This window comes from Odontesthes bonariensis, chromosome 12 (genome assembly GCF_027942865.1).
Source record: "Odontesthes bonariensis isolate fOdoBon6 chromosome 12, fOdoBon6.hap1, whole genome shotgun sequence".
In the NCBI taxonomy this organism is placed as follows: domain Eukaryota; kingdom Metazoa; phylum Chordata; class Actinopteri; order Atheriniformes; family Atherinopsidae; genus Odontesthes; species Odontesthes bonariensis.
The window spans coordinates 28840138-28864327 of record NC_134517.1 but is presented as its reverse complement, the minus strand read 5'-3'; the positions used below and the strand labels follow the sequence as shown (position 1 = coordinate 28864327).

At 42.1% G+C, this 24190-nt stretch overlaps 1 protein-coding gene across 18 annotated transcripts in view; it reads right to left on the bottom strand.

Moving 5' to 3' along the window:
* Positions 1-24190, bottom strand: part of neb (nebulin) — a 78326-nt gene that overhangs the window by 29865 nt on the left and 24271 nt on the right. For 16 of the 18 annotated variants that reach the window (XM_075480000.1, XM_075480006.1, XM_075480011.1 and 13 more), the window contains 62 exons: positions 22454-22558; positions 22257-22364; positions 21817-22128; positions 21522-21725; positions 21259-21363; positions 20945-21052; positions 20539-20850; positions 20243-20446; positions 20000-20104; positions 19791-19898; positions 19275-19586; positions 18965-19168; positions 18757-18861; positions 18355-18462; positions 17948-18259; positions 17658-17861; positions 17452-17556; positions 17262-17369; positions 16854-17165; positions 16557-16760; positions 16361-16465; positions 16126-16233; positions 15664-15975; positions 14398-14601; positions 14165-14269; positions 13949-14056; positions 13556-13867; positions 13358-13462; positions 13148-13246; positions 12936-13037; positions 12739-12846; positions 12319-12630; positions 12120-12224; positions 11315-11419; positions 11102-11206; positions 10895-11002; positions 10672-10782; positions 10155-10352; positions 9750-9854; positions 9554-9658; positions 9367-9471; positions 9180-9287; positions 8939-9052; positions 8622-8819; positions 7712-7816; positions 7524-7628; positions 7318-7425; positions 6845-6952; positions 6628-6735; positions 6439-6543; positions 6221-6325; positions 6027-6125; positions 5827-5931; positions 5617-5721; positions 5425-5529; positions 4851-4955; positions 3520-3624; positions 3333-3437; positions 2827-2931; positions 2617-2721; positions 1545-1649; positions 63-164 (listed from right to left, as the gene is read on the bottom strand). In XM_075480000.1, the coding sequence (XP_075336115.1) occupies positions 63-164; positions 1545-1649; positions 2617-2721; positions 2827-2931; positions 3333-3437; positions 3520-3624; positions 4851-4955; positions 5425-5529; positions 5617-5721; positions 5827-5931; positions 6027-6125; positions 6221-6325; positions 6439-6543; positions 6628-6735; positions 6845-6952; positions 7318-7425; positions 7524-7628; positions 7712-7816; positions 8622-8819; positions 8939-9052; positions 9180-9287; positions 9367-9471; positions 9554-9658; positions 9750-9854; positions 10155-10352; positions 10672-10782; positions 10895-11002; positions 11102-11206; positions 11315-11419; positions 12120-12224; positions 12319-12630; positions 12739-12846; positions 12936-13037; positions 13148-13246; positions 13358-13462; positions 13556-13867; positions 13949-14056; positions 14165-14269; positions 14398-14601; positions 15664-15975; positions 16126-16233; positions 16361-16465; positions 16557-16760; positions 16854-17165; positions 17262-17369; positions 17452-17556; positions 17658-17861; positions 17948-18259; positions 18355-18462; positions 18757-18861; positions 18965-19168; positions 19275-19586; positions 19791-19898; positions 20000-20104; positions 20243-20446; positions 20539-20850; positions 20945-21052; positions 21259-21363; positions 21522-21725; positions 21817-22128; positions 22257-22364; positions 22454-22558 (8982 nt within the window). Of the gene's footprint in view, positions 1-62; positions 165-1544; positions 1650-2180; positions 2283-2616; positions 2722-2826; positions 2932-3332; positions 3438-3519; positions 3625-4850; positions 4956-5424; positions 5530-5616; positions 5722-5826; positions 5932-6026; positions 6126-6220; positions 6326-6438; positions 6544-6627; positions 6736-6844; positions 6953-7317; positions 7426-7523; positions 7629-7711; positions 7817-8621; positions 8820-8938; positions 9053-9179; positions 9288-9366; positions 9472-9553; positions 9659-9749; positions 9855-10154; positions 10353-10671; positions 10783-10894; positions 11003-11101; positions 11207-11314; positions 11420-12119; positions 12225-12318; positions 12631-12738; positions 12847-12935; positions 13038-13147; positions 13247-13357; positions 13463-13555; positions 13868-13948; positions 14057-14164; positions 14270-14397; positions 14602-15663; positions 15976-16125; positions 16234-16360; positions 16466-16556; positions 16761-16853; positions 17166-17261; positions 17370-17451; positions 17557-17657; positions 17862-17947; positions 18260-18354; positions 18463-18756; positions 18862-18964; positions 19169-19274; positions 19587-19790; positions 19899-19999; positions 20105-20242; positions 20447-20538; positions 20851-20944; positions 21053-21258; positions 21364-21521; positions 21726-21816; positions 22129-22256; positions 22365-22453; positions 22559-24190 lie in introns of all 18 variants that reach the window. The other 2 variants (XM_075480001.1, XM_075480004.1) reach the window with 1 other exon arrangement.

Here is a 24190-nt window from a genome sequence, read left to right as displayed (position 1 = left end):
ACTAAAAGAAAAATTCAACACGGAAAAGTGAAAAATAAGAAGACGAACATAAAAAAACGTACATCGGTGATCTTCTTGCTGCGTCTGTGGGCCTCGTACTCAGGAGTCTCCAGGACGGAGGTGAACTTGTCTTTGGCACGTTCATACTGCTCCCTGTACTTCCACTGATGGAGGAGGGTGACGAGCAAACACAGGAAAGTCAGTGCAACTCATAACCAAACCGTCACTGTCATAACTTTTCTTTTTAATATATATGCCTATAACTTGTCTTGTTGTTTTTATGTTTAGCTTTTTTCTTTGACAAAATCAAAGCTAGCATGTAGCGTGTCATCTTATCTGTCTAATAAGATAAGATGTCCAACAGATTGGACTGAAGACAAGTTCCGGTGCAATCTGTTGGTTTCCTTAGCTAGGAAATTGTTTTTGAATTGGCTCTATATGAATGAATTGGATTATTTTGTAAATAATTGTGATTACAATTAATTAAATTCCAATTGGCTTGAATTGGACTTTATTATTTAAGTGCCTTGAGATGACATTTGTTGTATTTGGCGCTATATAAATAAAAATGAATTGAATTGAATAAATAAGAAAAAATACAGTGTGTCTGTAGTGAGTGTAGTGGTAACATGCAGGGTGACATAAAGCATGCTTTATGACACACACACAAACACAAAGATGTTATTCTCCAGGTGAAAATGAAGAAAAACGTGTGTTACCACTTTGGTCATGAAAGGCTGTCGGTGACCAGCAGTCCATCTGTGACTCACTGAATTTAAGGTGGAGCTGATACGCAGTATAGCGTAGCTTCAATGAGGTTTCACTAAGGAGAAGCTGGTGAATGTGACGTAACTCTGAAATGATTTAATTTGGAGCCCCAGGAGACTCAAAAAATAAACAAAACAGGGGAAAAAAACATTGAATAAAGCTCTAAATCTGAAGCTTGAGTTTCAAAACATAATCACATTTTAACTCCTGATTTGATCTATTGTTCGTATTTCTTTCTTTTTTGTTTAAAATTGAAATAATGTATCTGTAAAGCACTTTGAATTGCCTTGTAGTTGAATTGTCCTATACAAGTAAACTTGCCTTGCCTAAGGAGAAGCTGGTGAATGTGACGTAACTCTAAAATAATTTAATTTGGAGCCTCAGGAGACTCAAAAAATACACCAAACGTGGGAAAAAACATCTACAACAGGTAAAAATTCAAATGAAAACTTGTGGAATTCTTGAGATTTTCTGCCTTTTAAATTCTAGATAGGTCTGTCTGTCATATCCACACAGCTGGAAAACTACTGGACTGCATTTTAAGATGGGTTAAAGTTTCATTTATCAATGAGACAATGACATTAAGTGACGAACGGATTAGATCATGAAAGTGAAGGTGGGAAAGGATCTAAGTTAAAACCACTGTTGCGTGGAATGATCTACATGGTGGTTATTTGATGGGATATTAGACCTTGTCCAGAAACACCAGTGAGGTGTTCTGGGTGTTTTTCGGACACGGATCAGTTATCAAAGTTCACTGCTCTCTGGCCGTTTACCTTGCTGCCCACAGTGGACTGGTAAAGGGCTGTGAGGATGTCAGGGCGGAGCAACTCATTGCAGCCACTCTTTAGCAGATCCTTTGCTCTGGTTTTATACATTTTCTGTCCACACACAACACACACACACAGCATGCCACAGTTGAGAACATGAATGAAAAACAGAGGCAACACTGGGAGGACTGGAGCAAGAACTCCGGAGGTCCAAGTGTGACGATCGAGCCGTTTATGCTCATCTGTGCCCACAGAGAGACAGAAATGATCAACTTCAGTGGCGCTAACTTTGGGAGTTTTTTAAGATATATATATATATATATATATATATATATTCTCGACCTTTAACCAAAGGGATGTCAAACATTTGTGAAACAAACTGTCTCTCTGATGGAACAGATGCAGGAGAGTAATGCTCGCTCAAGATAGCAGCTGCTATTTGAGTGGCGCCATTTACTGTAACCTGTGAGGAACAAAAAGAAGGAGAAGACTGAGACAGAGGGACCATCGACATGCGACAACCACCACCAAAAGGTCTGTCGACAACCTCATGCACCAGTGCGAGAGGTCTGGAGGACCGGACTGGAGGTCGCAGCCGAGGAGCAGGCGGGCCGGTCGTACGGCGCGACCGGGGGCGTTTACCTGGCTGAACTTCCTGTTCTCCCTGGCCAGACGGTACCTAGGGTCATCTGTGGTTATGGTGAACTTATCCTTGTTCTTCTCAAAACTAGCTCTGTAGTGCCTCTGCTCAGAATTTCAGAAAGTAGTCAAAAACAAACATCTAACATGACAAACAATGTCTCTTTTGTGTGAGGAGGCTGCTCGGGAACAGGAAGGAAAGTTTAAAACAAAGTTGAAAACACAATTTTTCAATCATCGCACACAAAAAAATAACCATTTTAAGCAAGAACTTTCAAAGAAATATCGAGCATTTTACGATTGTTTTACCTCAAAGCTGAGAATCCAAAAGGGAAGCACAGAGACGCATACATGTGGTTGACAATTTTCAGTAAAACATGTAGAAATTCAGTATTCAGTAAAAATATTGCACTAAAGGTAAAAAAAAAAAAGGACTCACGTTATTGATGAGAACCGAGGCGTTCTTTGCAGCCTGGAAGAACGGAGAGTCGCAAGTGTACTTGAAGTTGCCTCTGTTCTTCTCAAAGGAGGCTCTGTACAGTCTCTGCAATCACAATTAGAAATATAGATGAAGAAATGAACATTAACTACCATAAAATGCTGGCTTGTTGAGTCATTTGAGTCGTGGGGAACTGAACGGATGCGTCACCTCACTGTACAGCGTCTTGTTCCTCTCGGCCTGCAGCAGCTCAGGGGTGTCCCACACATAGCATCCAATGCCCTTCAGCCAATCCAGATCCTCCTTGTACTTGATCTGAAAAGAGGCGTAGAGACAAAGATTTAACTCAAATTATTTATCAGCATGTGTCCTTCTCAAATCAAATCAAATTTATTTGTATAGCACATTTCATGTACAAACAATTCAAAGTGCTTTATATAAAATAAAAGCATTGCAGCAGGGAGTGGAAGAAGCATTCAAATAAATAAATGAATGAATAAATGAATAAATAAATAAATAAATAAAAATAAAAATACATAAAAGAATATAAAGAGAAACAAATAAAATCGTTTAAATGAATTTAAAAACAAGCAACAGTCAAGATAAGTTAAAAGATATGCAGATTTCATGCATAGACACATGAGAAAAGAAATGTTTTTAACCTTGATTTAAAAATGTCTACATTTGGTGAATTTGGCTTCTGTCCGAGTACTCACGTTGCTGACGTTTTCGGTCACTATTTTGCTGAAGAAGAACTCGGGGCGGTCCGGGATGGACTTCCACGTACCCAGAGTGCTGATATACTTCTCTCTGTATTTCACCTGAGATGGACGGAGAAACAGGACAAATGAAGCGTGACGACATTCACCGCCGATAAGGAAGCAGCTGATTTCAGTCGCAGACCTCGCTGATGTCATCAGTGACTTTGCGGTGGATGATGATGTCCAGGGCATCCTTGTCTGTGTGATAGTGACCCTTGGCAAGCTCATAGGTTTCCTTGTAACGCAGCTGAAGACACAAAGAACAAAAAAAAATGTGAAATGCTGATCAAATCAAAGAGGTATAGATGTACTTACAGGTAAAGGTAAAATCTAGCTTCTTATCATACGGTTAGAACCAAGATTTCACTATTAATTGCTAGAATTACTAATAAGTAGTTATTTTTCTCGACTGTAGAGCAAGAAATGGACCACGTAATATCTAGATTTCACACTGACATGACCAGAGGTGGGTAGTAACGAGTCACATTTACTTGAAAAAAATTGTACTTCTAGGAGTAGTTTTAAATCTCTATACTTTTTACTTTTACTTGAGTAGATGTGTGCAGCAGAAGCTGTCCTCTTACTCCGCTACGTTAGGCTACAATGACCTGGTTACTTTTCTGTCATTATTTTTATCCCCCCGCGTACGCCTCATTTTAATGTTTTATTCTGACAGAGAGAGAGACTTCCGCCAAAGGCTCTACCACCTGACTGTGTTCCACCAATCAGACGCAGCCGTGCAGTCTGGTCACGTGACCACACTCAATCTCAGCGGCGGGACGGGTTAGCTTTACAGTTTACAGTCATAGCAAACAAACAAAGAAACAGATGAAAAATGTCAGAATCAACGATGGGAAATGAAGACGCAGACGAGGCCTCATACTGAAAGCATGTTTACCTTACAAAGAGTGAGAAACAGCAGCTACATTATGTGTCTTCTGTGTCAACCAAAACAAACGCACATTTCAGCAGAAACTCAACATCTAACTTGAGGAAACATGTAGCGGTAAGTTTCCTAAACTCGTTTTTTCCCCCCATGGATAGATGAATGTTTGTTTTTTAGGTTACATATGGGTTACATATGTTTTAAACATTTCCTAAGTCTCTTTTAATTTAAGCTATTTTGTAATTAATTAATTTATTTTATCAATTGGATGAACTCTAATTTGCCTAAAGATGATTATTTAGTATTTTTGTCTGTCTGATTGAATGCTTGTGTTAACAAATAAATCAGACGTTACTCAACAGTTACTCAGTACTTGAGTAGTTTTGTCTCCAAGCACTTTTTTACTCTTACTCAAGTAATTATTTGGATGACTACTTTTTACTTTTACTTGAGTCATATTATTCTGAAGTAACAGTACTTTTACTTGAGTACAATTTTTGGCTGCTCTACCCACCTCTGGACATGACACACTGCACCTCACACAAATACACAGGCCTACTCATAAATTATTCAAAGATCATACTCACATCGCTGGACTGCAGGTAGGCTTTCTTTGCACGGACCAGGAGAGGCGTATCAGCAATGGAAGTGTACCTGTGCTTCATCTTCTCATACTGCTCTTTATATTTGTTCTGAGGGAAGAAAAAAAACATCCAACACGTCAGACGATCAATCAAAGGTTTTGTAATTTTCACAACTGAGCTCACTGAGAGGTAATAAAGGGCTGAGGAAGCCTGAAATGACCAGAAATGTAAATGTAAATGTATTTTATTTATACAGCCCTTTACAAACAATCCTTACGGTGTACCAAAGTGCTTTACAGCAGGTAATAAATAAAGAGAAGAATAAGCAAAAACAAATAAAAACAATAAAAGAACAGTGAAAGCAATAAAATACAACAAAATCAAATAAGATAAGTGTCATCATACTACTGGGTATTAAAAAGAATCCTAAATAAGTTGGTTTTTAGCCTAGATTTGAAGAGGCCCAGGTCAGAAATAAGACAATAAAAAAAAATAATAATAAAAATAATAAATAATAAATATAATAAAATAATAATAATTAAATAAATAAGACAAATAAAAAAATGTGAAGACTCACGTCACTGTAGACCATTTTCATCTTTCTAGCATGGTGGATATCTGGAGTTTCATTTTCTGCAGTATAATGAGGTCTCTCTTTAGCAGCCAGATCTGTGTACAGGAACTGTAGAAAAAAAACAGGGAAGCATACCGTTTACAACACTGAGAGAGATTTAATGCATCCGCTGAGTAGTGCCGTGTTTCAACCTGCCTTGTTAGTCAGCTTCTGGGCCCACTTGACTCTCTGAATGTCCATTGAATCTGCAGTGGAGGAAACCTTAGCATTGTCCTCCTTGCTCTGAGCTTTGTAGATCAGCTGAAAAAAGAGATTAGCAGAGAAAGATCGATTTAAATCTGCTGCAATTCTCCGAAAAAAACCGAAACCCTGGTGTGATAAAGTGTGTTTGAGGGTATAACTCACGTTGCTCATGTGTGTCTTCAGGTCTGTCACACGCTGGTACTCCGGAGTATCCAGAACCACCGTGTAATTACTCAGGTTCTTCTTCGCGTCCACTGGATAGTTTGTCTGCAAAAGGGAAAAACAAATGATGGTGAAGCCACTGGAAGGAAGTGGAACGTGCGCGTAAAAAGGGACGTGCGAGCCAAAAAGGAAACACATACCCTCAATTTGGTGATATTGCGGACGTGGATCATCTCTGGGGTGTCGTACAAGAAGCAGCCGACGCCTCTCAGCCACATCAGATCCTCTTTGTATCTCAGCTAAAAACACAAAATGATTTCAGTCCACATTTCTAACCAAAGTTCTGAGCTTTGCTGTGAAAACCTGTGCACAGTCGTGCATGTTGTCACCGCACCTCGCTGGTGATCTCGTTGACATGGCGACAGTGCATGAGCTGGGGCGTTATGGGCATGTTGATCAGCTGGCCCCTGGTGTTGTAGTATTTCTCTCTGTAGCACAGCTGGGATAAGAAGGGAGGAAAAGGGTGGCATGAAAAGCGCATCGAGCAGAGAAATTCCATCAAAACAAACGAGCTGTGCGAGGGTCAGAAAATGTGTGGAAACCGTTACGTACATCGCTGAGGTTCGCTTGGTTCATCTTGACTTGTTTGATATCAGGAGTGTCATAAGTAGTGTGGATCTTGTCCTTTTGCTTCTGGTACATCTCACGATAGAGACGCTGTGGGAGGCAAAGAGGCCGGCCGTCACAACATGATCATTGAACACATTAAGCTTCTGGTTGTATGATGTCGTTTAGTCTTACGTCATTGCTGATCTTGTGAGCCTTCCTTGCATTCACAAAGTTGACACCCTCTGGATGAAGAGTGTAATTCCTAGCCTTCATCATCTCATAGGCCTCCTTGTATTTCACCTGCACAGACAAAGAGCAAAAGTGCAATTCAGTTACATCCCAACACCAGCAAGTGCAACAAAAGCTTCATTTCTGTTGAGAATTTGGCACAAGGCAGTGATAAACCTACACTGCTGCTGACGACGCTGTTCTTCTTGGCCTGCTTGATGAGCAGAGTATCGCTGGACAGGGAGTACCCAGTGGGCATGGAGCTCTTGTTGGCCTCCTTGTACCAGTTCTGAGAGAAGAATACACAAAGCATGGGTGGAGGAGGAGGAGGTGACTTTCATACGCAAACATTTATCCACCAAGTGAGCAAAATTCTGAACTGTATTGTCTTAACATTTAGCAGAAGTATGCATGGATCGTAAAGCCGACAGTCGTTTTCATGCACGGCTTCTACTTTTTCAACAAACTTTGAACATCCTCATGTTGAAAATGTTGCAGTTTTTATTCTATATCGCTTTATAGAAGAGGACATCTGACTCTAAACACACAAAGTTTGTGTACTTTCTGCTTACATGCTCTACGCTCTTGTGTTTTATTATTAATGTGTCTGACAGTCTAAAACTACATCTAACTGAACCAAGTTAGTTCACTTACATCACTCTGGATGTAGTTGGCCATTCGGGCTCTCTCTGTATCCACGGTAACAGCGGGGGAGCTGTTGGTTCCCTTGACATTCGCGTTGTAATCATAGCGGTAGTGGAGCTGGAAAAAGAAAAAACAAGAAAAATGAAGATTCAAGAGTCAACATAGCTGGTTGTGTAGACAAATTTAGACCAACTAAAAGAAAAAAAAGTACTGACATCGCTCAGGTTCTCAGCGTTCTGCTTGGCCGTCTCATACACGGGAGTGTCCGTCACCACAGAGTACTCCTTGAACGACTCGATACCCTTGGCTCTGTACTTGTTCTGGAATAAAGCAGATAATCAGCATTACTTATTGAATATTTGTGTAGAATAAAGGGAAAATAAATAGAGTTAGATGGGCTTACCTCACTCTGAAGGTCACCGGCATGCTTGACGCGGAGAATCTCTGGAGTGTCCCAGGCGTAGCAGCCAATACCCCGAAGCCAGTTCAGATCGTCTTTGTAGAAGATCTTTAGGAGAAGTTACACGTTAATGGATTTTTGATGGATTAATCTTTATCTCTTGATAGTATAGGCATTAGTGAGATGTAATGGTTTTCTACACATTTCTTTTTTTTTTTTTTTCCATTTTCTTTTTTTTATTAAATTAAAAGAACAGAGGGATGTAACAGAAATGTACGTGGTATGTTGGGACTTCAACATCTGGGATTCTCTAAAGAATTAAATAAAATATTACATAAAATAAACAGGAGAACGAGCAACCTTTTCCTTAGACAGTAGAGCTGTGTATCAGATTATGAGAAAAACTGAAACAAAACAAATAAATCCCAAGAGTTAAATAAATAAAACAAACAAAAAGACCACCACAAAAACCAAATCTATCAATTTGTTAACTGTTGTACATAGGAGACCCATTCTGACCATAACTTAATAAATCTGTTCATTTGTAGGCGAAGTGAAAAGGTAATTTTTTCCATTTGGTATACTTCATTAACTATATCCTTCCATTCCTCTATTGTGGGGGAGTCAGGAAGCAGCCAGTGCCTAGTGATGTTTTTTTTACAAACAGATATCAGAACACCAAATAAGTAATTGTTGAAGTGCCCTGGGTGAAAATCATCTTTTTCACCCTAAAATAAAAATGCAAAAGGTATTTTCACACTAAATATACTTTCCAATGTTTTGTGTGTCTCTAACCAGAAATGTCTTATGACTGGACAATCCCGGTTTTCTACATATTTCAATCTGGTTTGGTGACACATGAATAATTCATAAGTACAGAAAGTGTGGCGTGAGCTGTCAGACAGTTACTCACGTCACTGAGCTGCTCGTTGACTTTGCGCGCCTGGACATACACCTGCATGTCGGGCATGCAGATCCACTGGTGCAGATACTTGCGGTAGTTGATCCCACTGACGGTGGACTGGGTGTTGCGAGCAGACAGGATCTCCAGCATGTCTGCGGGAATATGGTTCTTGGCCTTGGACTTCTCATAGTCCTCCCTGTACAGGCGCTACAAAGACCAACAACAGATGCTTCAATCGGTTCAATCTTGATGAGCATACATAGTTGGATTGGAGTTAATTACAATAAAACTTAACAGAGCAAGATGGGCGAACACGTCTCACTTACATCCAGCACCAGCTTTCCGGCTTTGACGCAGCGAGCAGTGGCAGGATCGTCTTCCAGTGACTTGGGAAGACTGTACAGGGATTTGTACTTCTCGTAATCCTCCTTGTACTTCACCTAAAGGGGGCAAGTGGATTCAAAGAGTGTGTTAAAGGTCATCGGTCAAAGTCATAAGCGAAGAGAATCCGAGAAAGATGACAGCAACAAAAAAAACAAGGTGAAAAGAACCAAAAGCTGAACTTACATTGCTGAGAACGACCTTTTGGGATTTGGCGTGTTGCATGGCTTGTGAGTCATGTGGAATCTGATAGTCCTTTGATTTTATCTTATCCCAGGCAGCTGTGTAGTTTTTCTGTTGACACAACAAGGACAATATTCAACATGTTACAGAAATAATAATTAGGTAAAGAGAGAGCTTTCTGTTGGCTTACGTTGCTGAAGAAGAGTTTGAAGTCGTGGCATCTGGCGTAGTCATGCGTGTCCAGGACAGTGGTGTACAGGTGCTTCTCCTTGTGATACGCCTCCCTGTAGCTGAGCTGTTGACAACAGGTGTTTAATTAATGCTCTCAGTAGTTTTTTCTTTTAATAAATCAAACGGAAACGCTGCAGCTCACTTACCTCACTGGCCCAGGTGTGACCAAGGACAGCCGTCACATACTCTGGAGTGTCTGTCACGATGGAGTAATTGTTGAACTCTTTCTTGGCTTCTGTTCTGTATTTAAGCTGCGTAGGAACACAAAGAAAAACCAGTCACAGAGCGAATCGAATCACTTCCTGAAGTAACATCTAAGCCATCTTCTGTGCTGATGCTCACCTCACTTTGCAGATCGTAGGACTTCTTGGCTCGGATAATCTCTGGCGTGTCCCAGACAAAGCAACCGATACCCCTCATCCAGTTCAGGTCCTCTTTGTAGAACACCTTTCAAACAATAACAGCAAAAAGCATGAAGTTTATCTTCAATAACAGAGAGAACATGTAGATTTTTGCTATTATGATTGTTTATTCTCTATATGTAAATGATCATTAATGGTGTGCAGGTACAATAAATCAGTTCTGTGTCATATACGCTGTAACAAAATACATCCATCATAAAAAAAAATCTCATAAAAACACCCTGTCAGTATTTCTAATTTCCAGAAATGTTCATTTGGAATTATTTTGAACAGTAATTTGCCACTGGATCTTGCACAACAACATGTGTACATGTGAGTGACCTACATCACTGAGAATCTCGTTGGTTTTGCGGGCACGAATGGCGTCCTCCTGGTCTGGATGGCAAGTCCACTGGTGCAGGTAGGTGCGGTAGAGGACATCGCTCAACATGTCCTGGCACCTCTTAGCCACCTTGTTAGCGATGATGTCGGGTGGGAGGTGGATCTTGGTCTTGGTTTGATGGTAGTCCTTCTGGTAGATCCTCTGTAAAGGCGAGCATTATTTAGATGAGAGCCAATTAAATCCTGGTCTGAGAACTTAAATCCAAATGTCTTGCTACCTTGGCTAAAGTTGTGAGTACATTTAAATCTGAATTAATTCATTAGCAGAAATACCGTCTTCTATATTCCAATATTCAGCCACTGATCTTTGATTTCCAGACTTAGAAAAGTTTCCCTTTGCTATTGTTTACTAGTCACTTTGCGGTATGTATTTAACGTCTTCTTAATAATCAGTAAAAGCCTTCACCCTTTATGTGGAAAGTGGAGTGAATAGATGAATTATCAAGCTTTAGATATCTTACCAGTCCCTTGTTCTTCTCCTGTCCTCCACAGCGCATCACCTCTGGGAAGTCGACCAGGGTTCCAGCCATGTAATGACCCTTTGCTTTCTCGTGGCTCTCCTTGTATTTGGCCTAACATCCAAAATAATAAAGACTTTAATTTTGTTACATGCCATCGGAGGAAAAGATGTTTTTGCCTCGTCATTGGAACATATGTGGGGGGAGAAAAAGAGCAGACACTCACATCACTAGCAATCACCCTGCCGCGCTTTCCGCTGATCAGTGGGATATATTCCTGGTCCAGCTTGTAGCCTGAAGCCTTAGACTCGTCCCATTGCAATTTGTATTGTTTCTGAAATCATAAAAAGTAGCCTCAAAAGGTTGATATCACATGGGATGTACAATACACAAATATGAATGAATAAAGAAAGGAATTCATCAGCTATTTTACCTCACTGATGTTCTTGGACACCTCTCTGCTATGAGCCAGCTGAGGAGTATCTTCTGAACCGATGTACTGACCCTTTTCTGCATTGAAAGCCTCTTTGTATTTCAGCTACAGTAAAAAAGAGAAAAAAAACACCCACATCGTCAACTTAATTAATGCTTTTGACTGTTTGTTCTTTTTAAAAAATTCAGCCACTTTATGTGTTTGATCACTTACATCACTGAGGTTGGCAGCGTTTACTTTCGCCAAGACGATCTCAGGACGGTCCACAACCAGGGTGAATTTTCCGAATAACTCTTTGGCGCCCTTCGTGTAAAGCCTCTGCAAACAAAAGTAAAGCAGCAAGGTAATGTGTGCAAACAGGAAACAGGGGAGACAGTGAGAGGTTTATGCTGAAGGAACTGTGGAGAACAGCTAGCGGACCATTTTCATATATTCTGGAGCTGCCCAGCTATTCAACCATACTGGCAAGAGATCATGCGGGTAATCCAAAATATTTTTGGCCATGAAATTAACTTCTCTTTTTCCACAATCTATCTCGGCAATATTGCACCCCATTTACTGCTGCAAGACAAATATCTTTTAAAAATATTATTAGCGGCCAGCAAGAAAGCTGTAACCCGAAAATGGTTGCAGGCTTCACCTCCAACAGAGACAGACTGGATAGATGTTGTGACAAATATTCCAAATATGGAAAGGAGGACCTTTTTGCTAAGTCTACGGATGGATAAGTATTCGCAATAATGGGAAAAATGGATTGTGTTTGTGGCTACAAGAGATGCTCACTGAGCCATTACTGTATGGACGGACTTGTATCATCAGCATAATGTCTGTATGAATGTGTAGGTGACCAACTGTTTGTTCTATGTTTTTCTGTATATTGTATGTTGTTTCTTTCTATAAAAATAAAGTACAAAAAAACCCCAAAAAACAAAAGTAAAGCAGCAAGATAAGAGCTGATGTTTTAACACGGGCAACATGTGACGGAATAAAAAGTAGAGAAATCCAAAGATATACGCACGTCGTTGAGAATTTGCTGGGCTTTCTTGACTTTGACGTGCTCAACAGAGTCGGCTGCCACCCAGCCACAGCCGCGGAGCCATTCAAGATCAGCCTTGTACATGACCTGCAGACCAACAGGAGTAGGTGTTAGGGAGTGAGGACATAAGTTCCTGACATTTTATTAAATGAACATGATAAGTTCTAGTTTGTTGGCTCACATCGCTCTGCAATTCGTAGGCTTTGCGAGCCTGGGTGACATCGCTCCCGTCTGGCATGCAAGTCCAGTTGTGCAGGCGAGTTCTGTAGTGGTCATCGTTCACTTGTATCTGGCATTTCTTGGCCAGTTCAAACTGCAACATGTCCACCGGCAGGTTGAACTTGGTCTTGGAATTGTTGAAGTCCTTTTTGTACAGGGCATCGCTGGCGATCCTGGCTGAGTTCAGAGCCAGCATCATCAGAGGGTCGTCCTGGACGCAACGAGCTCCGATGTGGTGACCGACCTGCTTGCGGTATCCGTCGAGATACTTATGCTACAAGAAAGACAAAAAATCATCGTCTCCATGCCTTTTATCGAAAATCAAGGATAACTTGTTCTCTTATTAAGAAATAAAAAGATGCAACTGAGTCCCACTACTTACTTTACTTTGCACTTTGGTTGTGTGGATGCACTGTTTGATTGGCACAGCATCTCCAGGCATGAAGTATCCTGTGGCCTTCACCTTGTCCCAGGCTGACGTGTACAGTTTCTGCACGAGATGGAGATAATTAGGGTTCAGGGAGAGGTGTCATTGGCTTAAATATGTATCCGATAGCTCCAGTAAGGAGCTGGTCTTACCGGGTGGACGTTTTTAGCCACCTCTCTGGCTGTGGCAAGAGTTGGAGTGTCCGTCATTGAGTATTTGGTCTTGTCCTGGTGCCAAGCCTCACGGTATTTGGCCTAAGCAGATTGAGAAATTAAAAATTCAGTTTCTACCGGGTACATATATATCCTAAAGAAAGAACTTAACACATTTAAACAGCTTCTTCATTGCACACAGCCGTTCTTACCTCGTTTAGGACATCAGCAGCATTCTTGGCACAGACCATGTCCACTCTGTCTATAGGAACTATGAATTTCTGATCATCCAACTTGACACGATAGCCTCTCTGTGAGATAAATAAAATACAGATTACTGAAAATACCCACAAAGGTTTTCTAATTAAACTCAGATGGTTTGATATTTGTGTGTCAGTGTGAAGCTCAAGTGTCAAACTTACCTCAGTTATGATCTTCTGTGCTTGCTTCACCTTCATAACATCCACACACTCATGTGGCACCCATCCACAGCCACGTAACCACTCCATGTCAGCTTTGTACACAGCCTGCAGGAAAAAAGGAGGCAGATTTGTGTTAACAAAGCATATAACTTGTATTCTTGCCCTTTATACTGTCCATGCACACCATCGTGAACTTACATCACTCTGCAGGTCATAAGCCTTTCTGGCCTGGACCACGTCATTGGAGTCTGGCAGGCATGTCCACTGGTGCAGGTGAGTTCTGTAGTTGAAATCATTCACTTGTATCTGGCATTTCTTGGCCAGTTCAAGGTTCAGCATGTCCACGGGCAGGTTGAACTTGGTCTTGGACTTGTTGAAGTCCTTCTTGTACAGAGCATCACTGGCGATCTTGGCTGAGTTCACAGCCAGCACCATCAGAGGGTCGTCCGCCACGCAGCGAGCGCCAATGTGGTGACCGACCTGCTTACGGTATCCTGTCTTGTACTTGTACTAATAGGGAAGAGGGTAAAGGTTAATGGAAATCTCCAAAAGTAGATTAAAGATTGATATGAGGATCTTTTTTTTCCATACATCGCTGACGATATCTCGGGAAGCTCTAGCTTTCAGAACGGAGATAGCGTCCTCTTTGATGTGGTAGCCTTTGGCCTTCTGGTCATCCCATGCCTTTGTGTACAGTTTCTGCTCAGAACAACAACAACAAGAAAAATAAAAAGAATTTAAAAATGACATGTCATCTACATTCATGATATCACTTTGAAGTGCACTTCGGTAATAATACAGACTTACGTTGCTGATACTGATGGCGTTTGCTTTGGCCAGTTCAAAGCTGGGGGCGTTATGTGGTATGTTAATGGAGAGCTTCTCTTTATCCCAGAGTTCCCTGTATCTCTTCTGTTAGAAAGAAACAAACAATACAAAAGGTCTTCAATTTGATGCTCTCATTTGCACGGACATTAAACGCTCAATGTGCATTTTTATTTCTATAAACTAACATATTTAGGTAAAATTTTACCACTCACATCACTGATGTTGTCGGCATTTTGCTTGGATAAGACGATAGACGGGAGGTCGACCACGCTGGTGAACTTAACGGAGCTTGGAGGCTGACGGTAGAGCCTTTCATTGATAATTCTCTGAGCATTTCTAGCTTTGACGACATCCACACAGTCCTGGGGTGACCAGCCGCATCCTCTCAGCCACTCCAGATCAGCTCTGTAAACGGCCTGAAAAACAAGAATAGGTTGTAACCACACTGAAAAGGTTTTTTGTTGGAGGATAAAATTAGGGCTGGGCGAGTTAACTCGCTCTTATCGCGTTAACTCGTTAATTATTTAACGCCGACAAATATTTTAATCGCACATTAGCGCAGGTTTTGTTATTTTAAAAGTCTGTTGCTCACAGGCTTTTATTTTGTAAAAAGTATGTTGCTCACAGGCTTTTATTTTGTAAAAGTCTGTTGCTCACAGGCTTTTATTTTGTAAAAGTCTGTTGCTCACAGGCTTTTATTTTGTAAAAATCTGTTGCTCACAGGCTTTTATTGTTGTAAAAGACTGTTGCTCACAGGCTTTTATTTTGTAAAAATCTGTTGCTCACAGGCTTTTATTATTGTAAAAGTCTGTTGCTCACAGGCTTTTATTTTGTAAAAATCTGTCGCTCACAGGCTTTTATTTTGTAAAAGTCTGTTGCTGTCTGCTGTGGAACCGGAAAAGAAAGTAATCAGCAGATCCACCAAACATGGAGAAGGGTACGGAACTTTTACTCGGCCATTTTCATTTTAAAGTTCTTCCAGACGGCGGAGTCGACAGAACCAAAGTCATCTGTAAACACTGCCAAGTTGAATTGTCTTCTCAGCGTAGTAGTTCCAGTCTAAAATATCACTTAAAGGCAAAACACACAACTGATAGCAGCAAGTCCTTCAAGGAAACAGACAGTGGAGCGAGGCTTCTACATAAAAACTACAGAAAGATGCTGATGTTAAAAGTGTGTTTGCACAACAAATGTTATGGCACTTTCATTCATATGGCAGCACATTTAAAATAAAACTAAATGCTAAAAGCTATACACTACTTTTGAATTCATTTTTGGATTTTGCGTACAAATGCGATTAATCGTGATTAATCAGGGAAATCATGTGATTAATTAGATTAAATATTTTAATTGTTGCCCAGCCCTAGTTAAAAGTAAAGTTTTTCATTCCGTTAAACTGTTTTCCCAAAGATCTAAGAGGAAAATGTTGGGAGTTGTCTGTAACATGTTACAAACAAACAATCTGAGCATGTACTTACGTCACTCTGCAAGTCGTACACCTTTCTGGCCTGGACCACGTCACTGGAGTCTGGGAGACAAGTCCAGTTGTGCAGGTGAGTTCTGTAATTGAAGTCATTCACTTGCTTCTGGCATTTCTTGGCCAGTTCGATGGTCAGCATGTCCACCGGGAGGTGATACTTGGTCTTGGTCTTGTTGAAGTCCTTCTTATAGATATTGTCGCTGGAGATCCTGGCTGCGTTAGCAGCTAGCATAATCAGTGGGTCATCATTGACGCTGAGGGCACCGATATGATGGCCGCACTGCTTGCGGAAACCAGCCTTGTACTTGTACTGAAATTTTGAAAATATTTCCATCAGTTTCACATTGAACTTTACTTTGAACATAATTCTTCATATTTGCAGTGAAATTTTTAACAAAAAACAAAAAACAGAAGGAGAAAGCAGCTTGTAAGATGTCTAGGAGTTGATAAAAAAACTTACATCACTGATGATGTCACGCGATGCCCTGGCTGCTTTAATAGAAATTGCATCTTTGGGAAGGTAGTAGCCCTTGTTGATGGTGTCCATAAAGCCTTCACGATAATATTTCTGAAGGAAAAGGAACGCTGCTGTTAGGATGGCCTGTATAGTATATGCTACAGACCATAACATAAAACACAGCGCAGCGCGGAGACGCTGATCTTTAATGTACTAACTGGTTAGAAAACTGTATTACCAGACTGGTGTTGAGATTATTCTGCTTGGCCAGGACGATCTCTGGAGTTTCCGGCAAGATGTGGATGTTGGTCTTATCGTTTTCCCAGGCAGCAGTGTATGCTTTCTAGAAACAGCAGATTCATTATAATAAAACAAACCTTTTAAGTTAACCTGTTTGGTGTGAAACATTTTTTACTAGGATGAACTTTCTATACCTTGTTCATAACCTGAGCGTTAGCATGAGCCAGAGCATATGGCATGTCAACTGTCTGGGCTGTGAACTTGAAGTTGCTGGGAGGCTGGCGGTACTTCCTTTCGCTCAGAATATCTGCCGATTTCTTGGCTGTCTCCACGCCAACAGAACCGATTGGCACCCATCCTGTTCCCCTGACCCATTCCATGTCAGCCTTGTACACGGCCTAGAAGCAGGAGGACAAACCAGGTTCTGGGTTACCAACAAAACAAAGAAACAGTGTTCAGCAAAAACGGAATAAAAGCTTCTTTGTACGTACGTCGCTCTGCAGGTCATAAGCCTTTCTGGCCTGGACCACGTCATTGGAGTCTGGGAGACAAGTCCAGTTGTGCAGGTGAGTTCTGTAGTTGAAATCATTCACTTGTATCTGGCATTTCTTGGCCAGTTCAAGGTTCAGCATGTCCACGGGCAGGTTGAACTTGGTCTTGGACTTGTTGAAGTCCTTCTTGTACAGAGCATCACTGGCGATCTTGGCCGAGTTCAGAGCCAGCACCATCAGAGGGTCTTCCGCCACGCAGCGAGCGCCGATGTGGTGACCGACCTGCTTGCGGTATCCTGTCTTGTACTTGTACTGTGAAGACACACACACACAAAAAAATAATAAATCAAGTTCAGAATCAGAAAACAGAATAAACACGAGCAAAGCCTTCTGTTAGTTGCTACATACATCACTGATGATTTCTCTTCCCCGTTTGGCAGCAATAATAGAGACGGCGTCAGTCTTTATGTCATAGCCCTTTTTGAACATCTCCTCAACAGCTTCCCTGTATAGTTTCTGAAAAGCAAATAGAGATCAATTACTATAAATCAAACAGGCATGTGGAATTTAGATCAAGTCAAAACAGAACAGGACATACCTTGCTCATGTTGTAAGCATTAGCTTTGGCAAGCACCAGTTCAGGAAGGTCATTATTCACATGGATCTTAACTTTATCAGCCTCCCATGCTGCAAGGTAATTTTTCTGTGGAGAGAAAAGGAAATGGGACAAATAAAAACGTAACCACCAGGAAGATAATGACCACATAACCAAAGCAGCTAACTGAGGAATATGGAATTCTATACCTTATTCATGATATCGTTATTTGTTTTAGCTAACATCATGGCCATGGAGTTCATGTCACTTTTATATTTCAGTGAGTCTGGTTTCTGCCTGTAGAGGTGGTCGCTGAGAATCTTCCCAGCATGCTTGGCCTTCAGCACATCCACTGAACCGATGGGGACCCATCCTACGCCAATGACCTCATCCATGTCAGCATGGTACACAGCCTTAATGAGAAAAAGCACAAACGTGTCAAAGGACAGAAACACATTCAGGTGGCAGCGCACACCAACAGTGTCAAATAGGGGCTCACATCGCTCTGCAGGTCGTAGGCTTTCCTGGCCTGGACCACGTCATTGGAGTCTGGCAGGCATGTCCACTGGTGCAGGTGAGTTCTGTAGTTGAAATCATTCACTTGCTTCTGGCATTTCTTGGCCAGTTCAAGGTTCAGCATGTCCACGGGCAGGTTGAACTTGGTCTTGGACTTGTTGAAGTCCTTCTTGTACAGGGCATCACTGGCGATCTTGGCTGAGTTCAGAGCCAGCACCATCAGAGGGTCGTCCGCCACGCAGCGAGCGCCGATGTGGTGACCAACCTGCTTGCGGTATCCCGTCTTGTACTTGTACTGATAGAGTCAGAAGAAAAATGATTTACGTGACAACAGAAAAGTCAATGCATTACTCATATGAAGAGACATGGGGAGTGGTATGAGTAACTCACATCACTGATGATTTCCCTGCCTAACTTGGCAGCCTTCACGGAGATTGCATCTTTAGGCAAAAAGTACCCCTTGTTGATGGTTTCCTCAAAACCTTGTCTGTACAGTTTCTGCAAAATAAGACAGAAATCAACACTTTTAAAATGAAATTCTATTTGTTGCATCTAATTTAAAGCTACTACAGTTTTCAGAGAGGCGTTTCTCAAAAAGGACCATCTACTTCAAGCCAGTACAACCTGAATAAGTAAACAAAACTGCCAACAAGGGATTTCCATACACTGTGAAAATGATCAAGCAAATTATAAAGAGAAACTCAGTTTTTGCTGAGACGGCTATATCTAAGATCAAATATCATGTAAGGCAGGGTTAATCCTTAGCTCGTCTGCAAAAGGAATTACTCGAACCTTGTTCATGTTGATAGCGTTTTGCTGAGCGAGGATAATCTCGGGCAAATCAGAGTTGATGTGCAGCTTGGTCTTTTCCTTCTCCCATGCCTCAGTGTAGAGGCGCTGCAACAAACAACACAAAAACCACACTGTTAATTCAAGCTTCTGACCAAAGAGATAGTAACCAAAAAACAGTCTGGCAAGTCGAGCCAATAACCGGTCAGACCTTGTTCATAGTCAAGGCATTGTTCTTTGCCAGCACAATGTTCATGGCAGCTGAGGTGCTGGTGAATGGAAAGGTGCTGGGCGGCTGGCGATACAACTGTTCGCTCAGAATCTGTCCACCCTTTTTGGCCTTCTCCACATCAATTGAGCCAATCGGAACCCAGCCAACACCCTGGAGCCACTTCAGGTCAGCTTTGTAGACCGCCTGTGAAGCACAGTAACACAGATGTTTATTTCTGACATACTCTGCAGCACGAGCATTGCAATACTGGTAAGGGATGGTCAAAAACGAATAGGACAGTGATACTCACATCGCTCTGTATGTCATACGCACGCCTGGCCTGGACCACGTCACTGGAGTCGGGCAGACAAGTCCAGTTGTGCAGACGAGTGATGTAGTTGGCGTGGTTGACCTGAATCTGGTTCTTCTTTGCCAGTTCAAAGGCCAGCATGTCCACCGGCAGGTTGAACTTGGTCTTGGACTTGTTGAAGTCCTTCTTGTACAGGGCATCACTGGCGATCCTGGCTGAGTTCAGAGCCAGCACGAGCAGAGGGTCGTCCGCCACGCAGCGAGCGCCGATGTGGTGACCAACCTGGTTGCGGTATCCTGTCTTGTACTTGTACTGGACACAAATGGAAATAATTGTGAGTTAACAGTTTACCAAAGACTTTACAGTGGATTAAACTAAAATGATGAATCCCCTACGGGATGCGTCACATTTATCCCCAAAGGAGAATGCTAATGCTAAATCTAAATGCCAAAACACTGTAAAATCTAAAACAAATAAGCACCTCTTTTGTGTTAGATAGAAAAATCGAACACTTACATCACTGACAATGTCCCTGGATTTCCTGGCTGCAAGGATGGCTATGGCATCATTGCGCAGATCGTAGCCCTTCTTCTTGTCATCATCATATGCCTGTGTGTACTTTTTCTGTAAACAAACAGATAGAGTGTGCGTTTTTACATGTGAAAGTAACGCATACAACTGTTCAGAGCAACGGTGTTTGTTTTTGTTGTACTTTTGGTACATACCACACTGTAGTTGACATTGTTCGCTTTGGCTAGAAGGATTTCCATAGAGTCTGGCATGACGTGGATCTTTGTCTTGTCTTTCTCCCAGACTTCAGTGTATGCTTTCTGCAGTCACAGAAACCGATATGATTAGACTTTACCAACACTGCAACCTGGAAACTTTACATTTTATAGTCAAAGTCTATTTATATGAAAAAACATGTATCGCCAATTGAACAGATTGCATTTAAAGTGGCTTCGTACCTTGTTCATAACCTGAGCATTGGCCTGAGCCAGCACCATGGGCATGTCCTCCGTCGTGACTTTGAAGCTGAAGTTGGATGGGGGCTGACGATACTTTCTTTCATTCAGGGCATCGCCGGCTTTCTTCGCCTTCTCAACATCCAGTGAACCTATCGGTACCCATCCAACACCCTGCAACAGCCTAAAGTCCTCCTTGTACACAGCCTGGATAACACACAGTTTTTATCATGATGAAATGTTGTCCAAAAATGTTGAAAAACTACTTCCACAGAATAAAGGAAAGTGTTCCCACTCACATCGCTCTGTATGTCATACGCACGCCTGGCCTGGACCACGTCATTGGAGTCGGGCAGACAAGTCCAGTTGTGCAGACGAGTGATGTAGTTGGCGTGGTTGACCTGAATCTGGTTCTTCTTGGCCAGTTCAAAGGCCAGCATGTCCACCGGCAGGTTGAACTTGGTCTTGGACTTGTTGAAGTCCTTCTTGTACAGGGCATCACTGGCGATCCTGGCTGAGTTCAGAGCCAGCATCATCAGAGGATCGTCCTGGATGCAACGAGCGCCGATGTGGTGACCGACCTGCTTGCGGTATCCTGTCTTATACTTATACTAAGAAAAAGAAAAAGAAATAGCATTTATTACATTTCATGAGAACCTGTATGATGGTATTTTTTAGTTACTGTTTATCATTGATCAAGCTCACATCACTGGCAATGTCCCTGGATGCCCTGGCGGCAAGGATGGCTACGGCATCATTGCGCAGATCGTAGCCCTTCTTCTTGGCATCGTCATATGCCTGTTTGTACTTTTTCTGTAAATGATCACAAGCATCACATAGAAGTTTATTAACCCATTTTCAAATCCATTTCAAATAAAACAAAGCTCAAATTTTAATCAAGACAGGGATAGTAATACATTAAATTTAGCGATATGAAACAAAAAGAAAAAAGGTAGTAATATGACTTTCAACCTATTTCAGTTGCTTGAATGTTATGAATGCTTGAATTTGTTACTCACCAAGCTGAAGTTGACACTGTTCGCCTTGGCAAGAAGGACATCCATGGCATCGGGCATGATGTGGATCTTTGTCTTGTCATTCTCCCAGTTTTCCAAATATGCTTTCTACAGACGTTGGAAAACATGACAGTGAGTTCACAAACCGTGAGATTTAGCACTTTTATGACATGGCAAAAATTTCCTGATGCGTGTGTGTAATTCAGCAGAATAATTTAGGATAAAAAGGATCCATAATAGTACTTGGAGGATTCATGAAGTCATACCTTGTTCATACACTGAGCATTGGCCTTAGCCAGCACCATGGGCATGTCCTCTGTCGTGATTTTGAAGCCGAAGTTGCTCGGGGACTGACGATACTTTGCTTCACTCAGAACGTCGCCGGCTTTCTTCGCCTTCTCAACATCCAGTGAACCTATCGGTACCCATCCAACACCCTGCAACATCCTAAAGTCCTCCTTGTACACAGCCTGGATAACACACAGTTTTTATCATGATGAAATGTTGTCCAAAAATGTTGAAAACTACTTCGACAGAATAAAGGAAAGTGTTCCCACTCACATCGCTCTGTATGTCATACGCACGCCTGGCCTGGACCACGTCATTGGAGTCGGGCAGACAAGTCCAGTTGTGCAGACGAGTGATGTAGTTGGCGTGGTTGACCTGAATCTGGTTCTTCTTGGCCAGTTCAAAGGCCAGCATGTCCACCGGCAGGTTGAACTTGGTCTTGGACTTGTTGAAGTCCTTCTTGTACAGGGCATCACTGGCGATCCTGGCTGAGTTCAGAGCCAGCATCATCAGAGGATCGTCCTGGATGCTGCGAGCGCCGATGTGGTGACCGACCTGCTTGCGGTATCCCGTCTTGTACTTGTACTGCAAGTGGAGAACAAAAAAATATAAGAAAATATTATTGGTACAGTGAAGCAATGGTATTAGCAACAATCTATGGTAGAAATGTACAATATATCTTAAGTACAAAGAAAGAAAGCAAAATGATTTACATCGCTGGCAATATCCCTGTTGGCCCTTGCTGCAATGATGGAAATGGCATCATTTCGTAAGTCATATCCCTTCTTCTTGGCTTCTTCGTGTGCCAGTTTATACGCTTTCTGCAAAGAAAGAACACAAAATATCTTGGGGCATCTTCTTTCACATGTATCACGGCAGCTGCTTTTTGATTACGCTCAGAAAGACTCACCTCACTGTAGATGACCTTGTTTGCTTTGGCCAGAAGGATTTCCATGGCATCCGGCATAACATGGACGGTGGTCTTGTCTGTCTCCCAAGCTTGAGTGTAAGCAGACTGTATCACAAAAAAAGAACCTTTAGGACTTTCATCGGAGGAAAATTCACAATGAAATTTACATAAAACTTGGCAAAAATATCTCTGCTGGTTGGATTTTATCAGAAAGCTTAATGTGACTGATCATACAAAGGCAAGGCAAACAGAGATGGTTATTTTATTAAAAACTACACCGCATTAAGAACCCAACACAGCAGGATTCACATAGGGGTCATCCTCGGTTGTCCCCTTTTTCAGAAAATGTATAAAACAAAGTTGTTGATGGAAATAATTATGGGTGCCAATGCCGAAGGCATTAGACACACATACGACTCTGTTGCCAGACTCTTATTATTTTCTAGCACTGATGGTCTGACCGACATAAACGAGCCCGAAAATGCCCTATTTTAGAGGCCTTATAACTCAGCCATACAGCATCACAAAGACCTCATTCAAAAGTTTATATGTGACAAGAGACTCTCGGCTTTAACTGAACTAAAGGGTTTGTTGATACATTATTCAGCTTTGACACAACGGCAGTTTACGTTTTAGGTACAGTGAACTCAGCCGAGGTGCTTCTCCCACTCTGTTTCTCTCAAAATTTGATACTGCACCAATTCCTCAAACAAATGTCTCTCATGTCCAAAATATCTGCCCGAGCTGGACAAATTTTACTTCAAAACATAGGTATTTTTGTCCTCTTTCACACAAAGTCACACTCATTGAGCTCTGCCTCACAGATTTCTCACAAATTGCCTCTGAGCACAGAGAGTCGGCCCTCCAGCTGACATTCCGCCCATTATAAACGCCTAAAATCATAAAATTAAGGTGAAAAATTATTTTAAAACTGCCATAAAAAACGAGCCAAACATAGTAGCCGAATGAAAATTACACCACTGGCTTCTGCCGTCTCTTGTGGCGCTGACGGTTCAAGAATTATTCGGATATGACTTTTACTTTTCGAACAGCGACCGTTTGTTCGAGACAGTAGGCTACAGTCAAATTTATACTCCAATTTTAAGAAGCCATAGTGTGTGCACATATGTCAGTTTGCTCTCTGTTTAACACAGACGAGCCGCAGCCGGTTCCGCCTCCGTAGCAACGCATTAGGAGCTTGCTCTGTTCTAAAGCCTCGTTTCCACTGTCAGTACGGTTCGTGTCGGTACGGTACGTGTCACTTCGTATCGGTACGGTTCGTGTCACTTCGTATCGGTACGGTTCGTGTCACTTCGTGTCGGTACGGTTCGTGTCACTTCGTGTCGGTACGGTTCGTGTCACTTCGTGTCGGTACGGTACGTGTCACTTTGTTTCGGTACGGTTCGTGTCACTTCGTGTCGGTACGGTACGTGTCACTTCGTTTCGGTACGGTACGTGTCACTTCGTAACGGTACGGTTCGTGACACTTCGTGTCGGTACGGTTCGTGTCACTTCGTATCGGTACGGTACGGTTCGTGTCACTTCATGTCGGTACGGTACGGGTCGGGTTGCTTTGGAGTCAGCTTTGCGTTCCCACTGTACAAAGGGGGACCCTCAGGGGTGGGCGGAGTGCGTGCCGAAGCTTTACTACGTCGATCGCTCCGAAGCTCCTTCAGTTTAAAGCGACACCGGCTCGCGGTCCGGTTGAAACCGCTCACTGCCATTTTTGCGGCAATC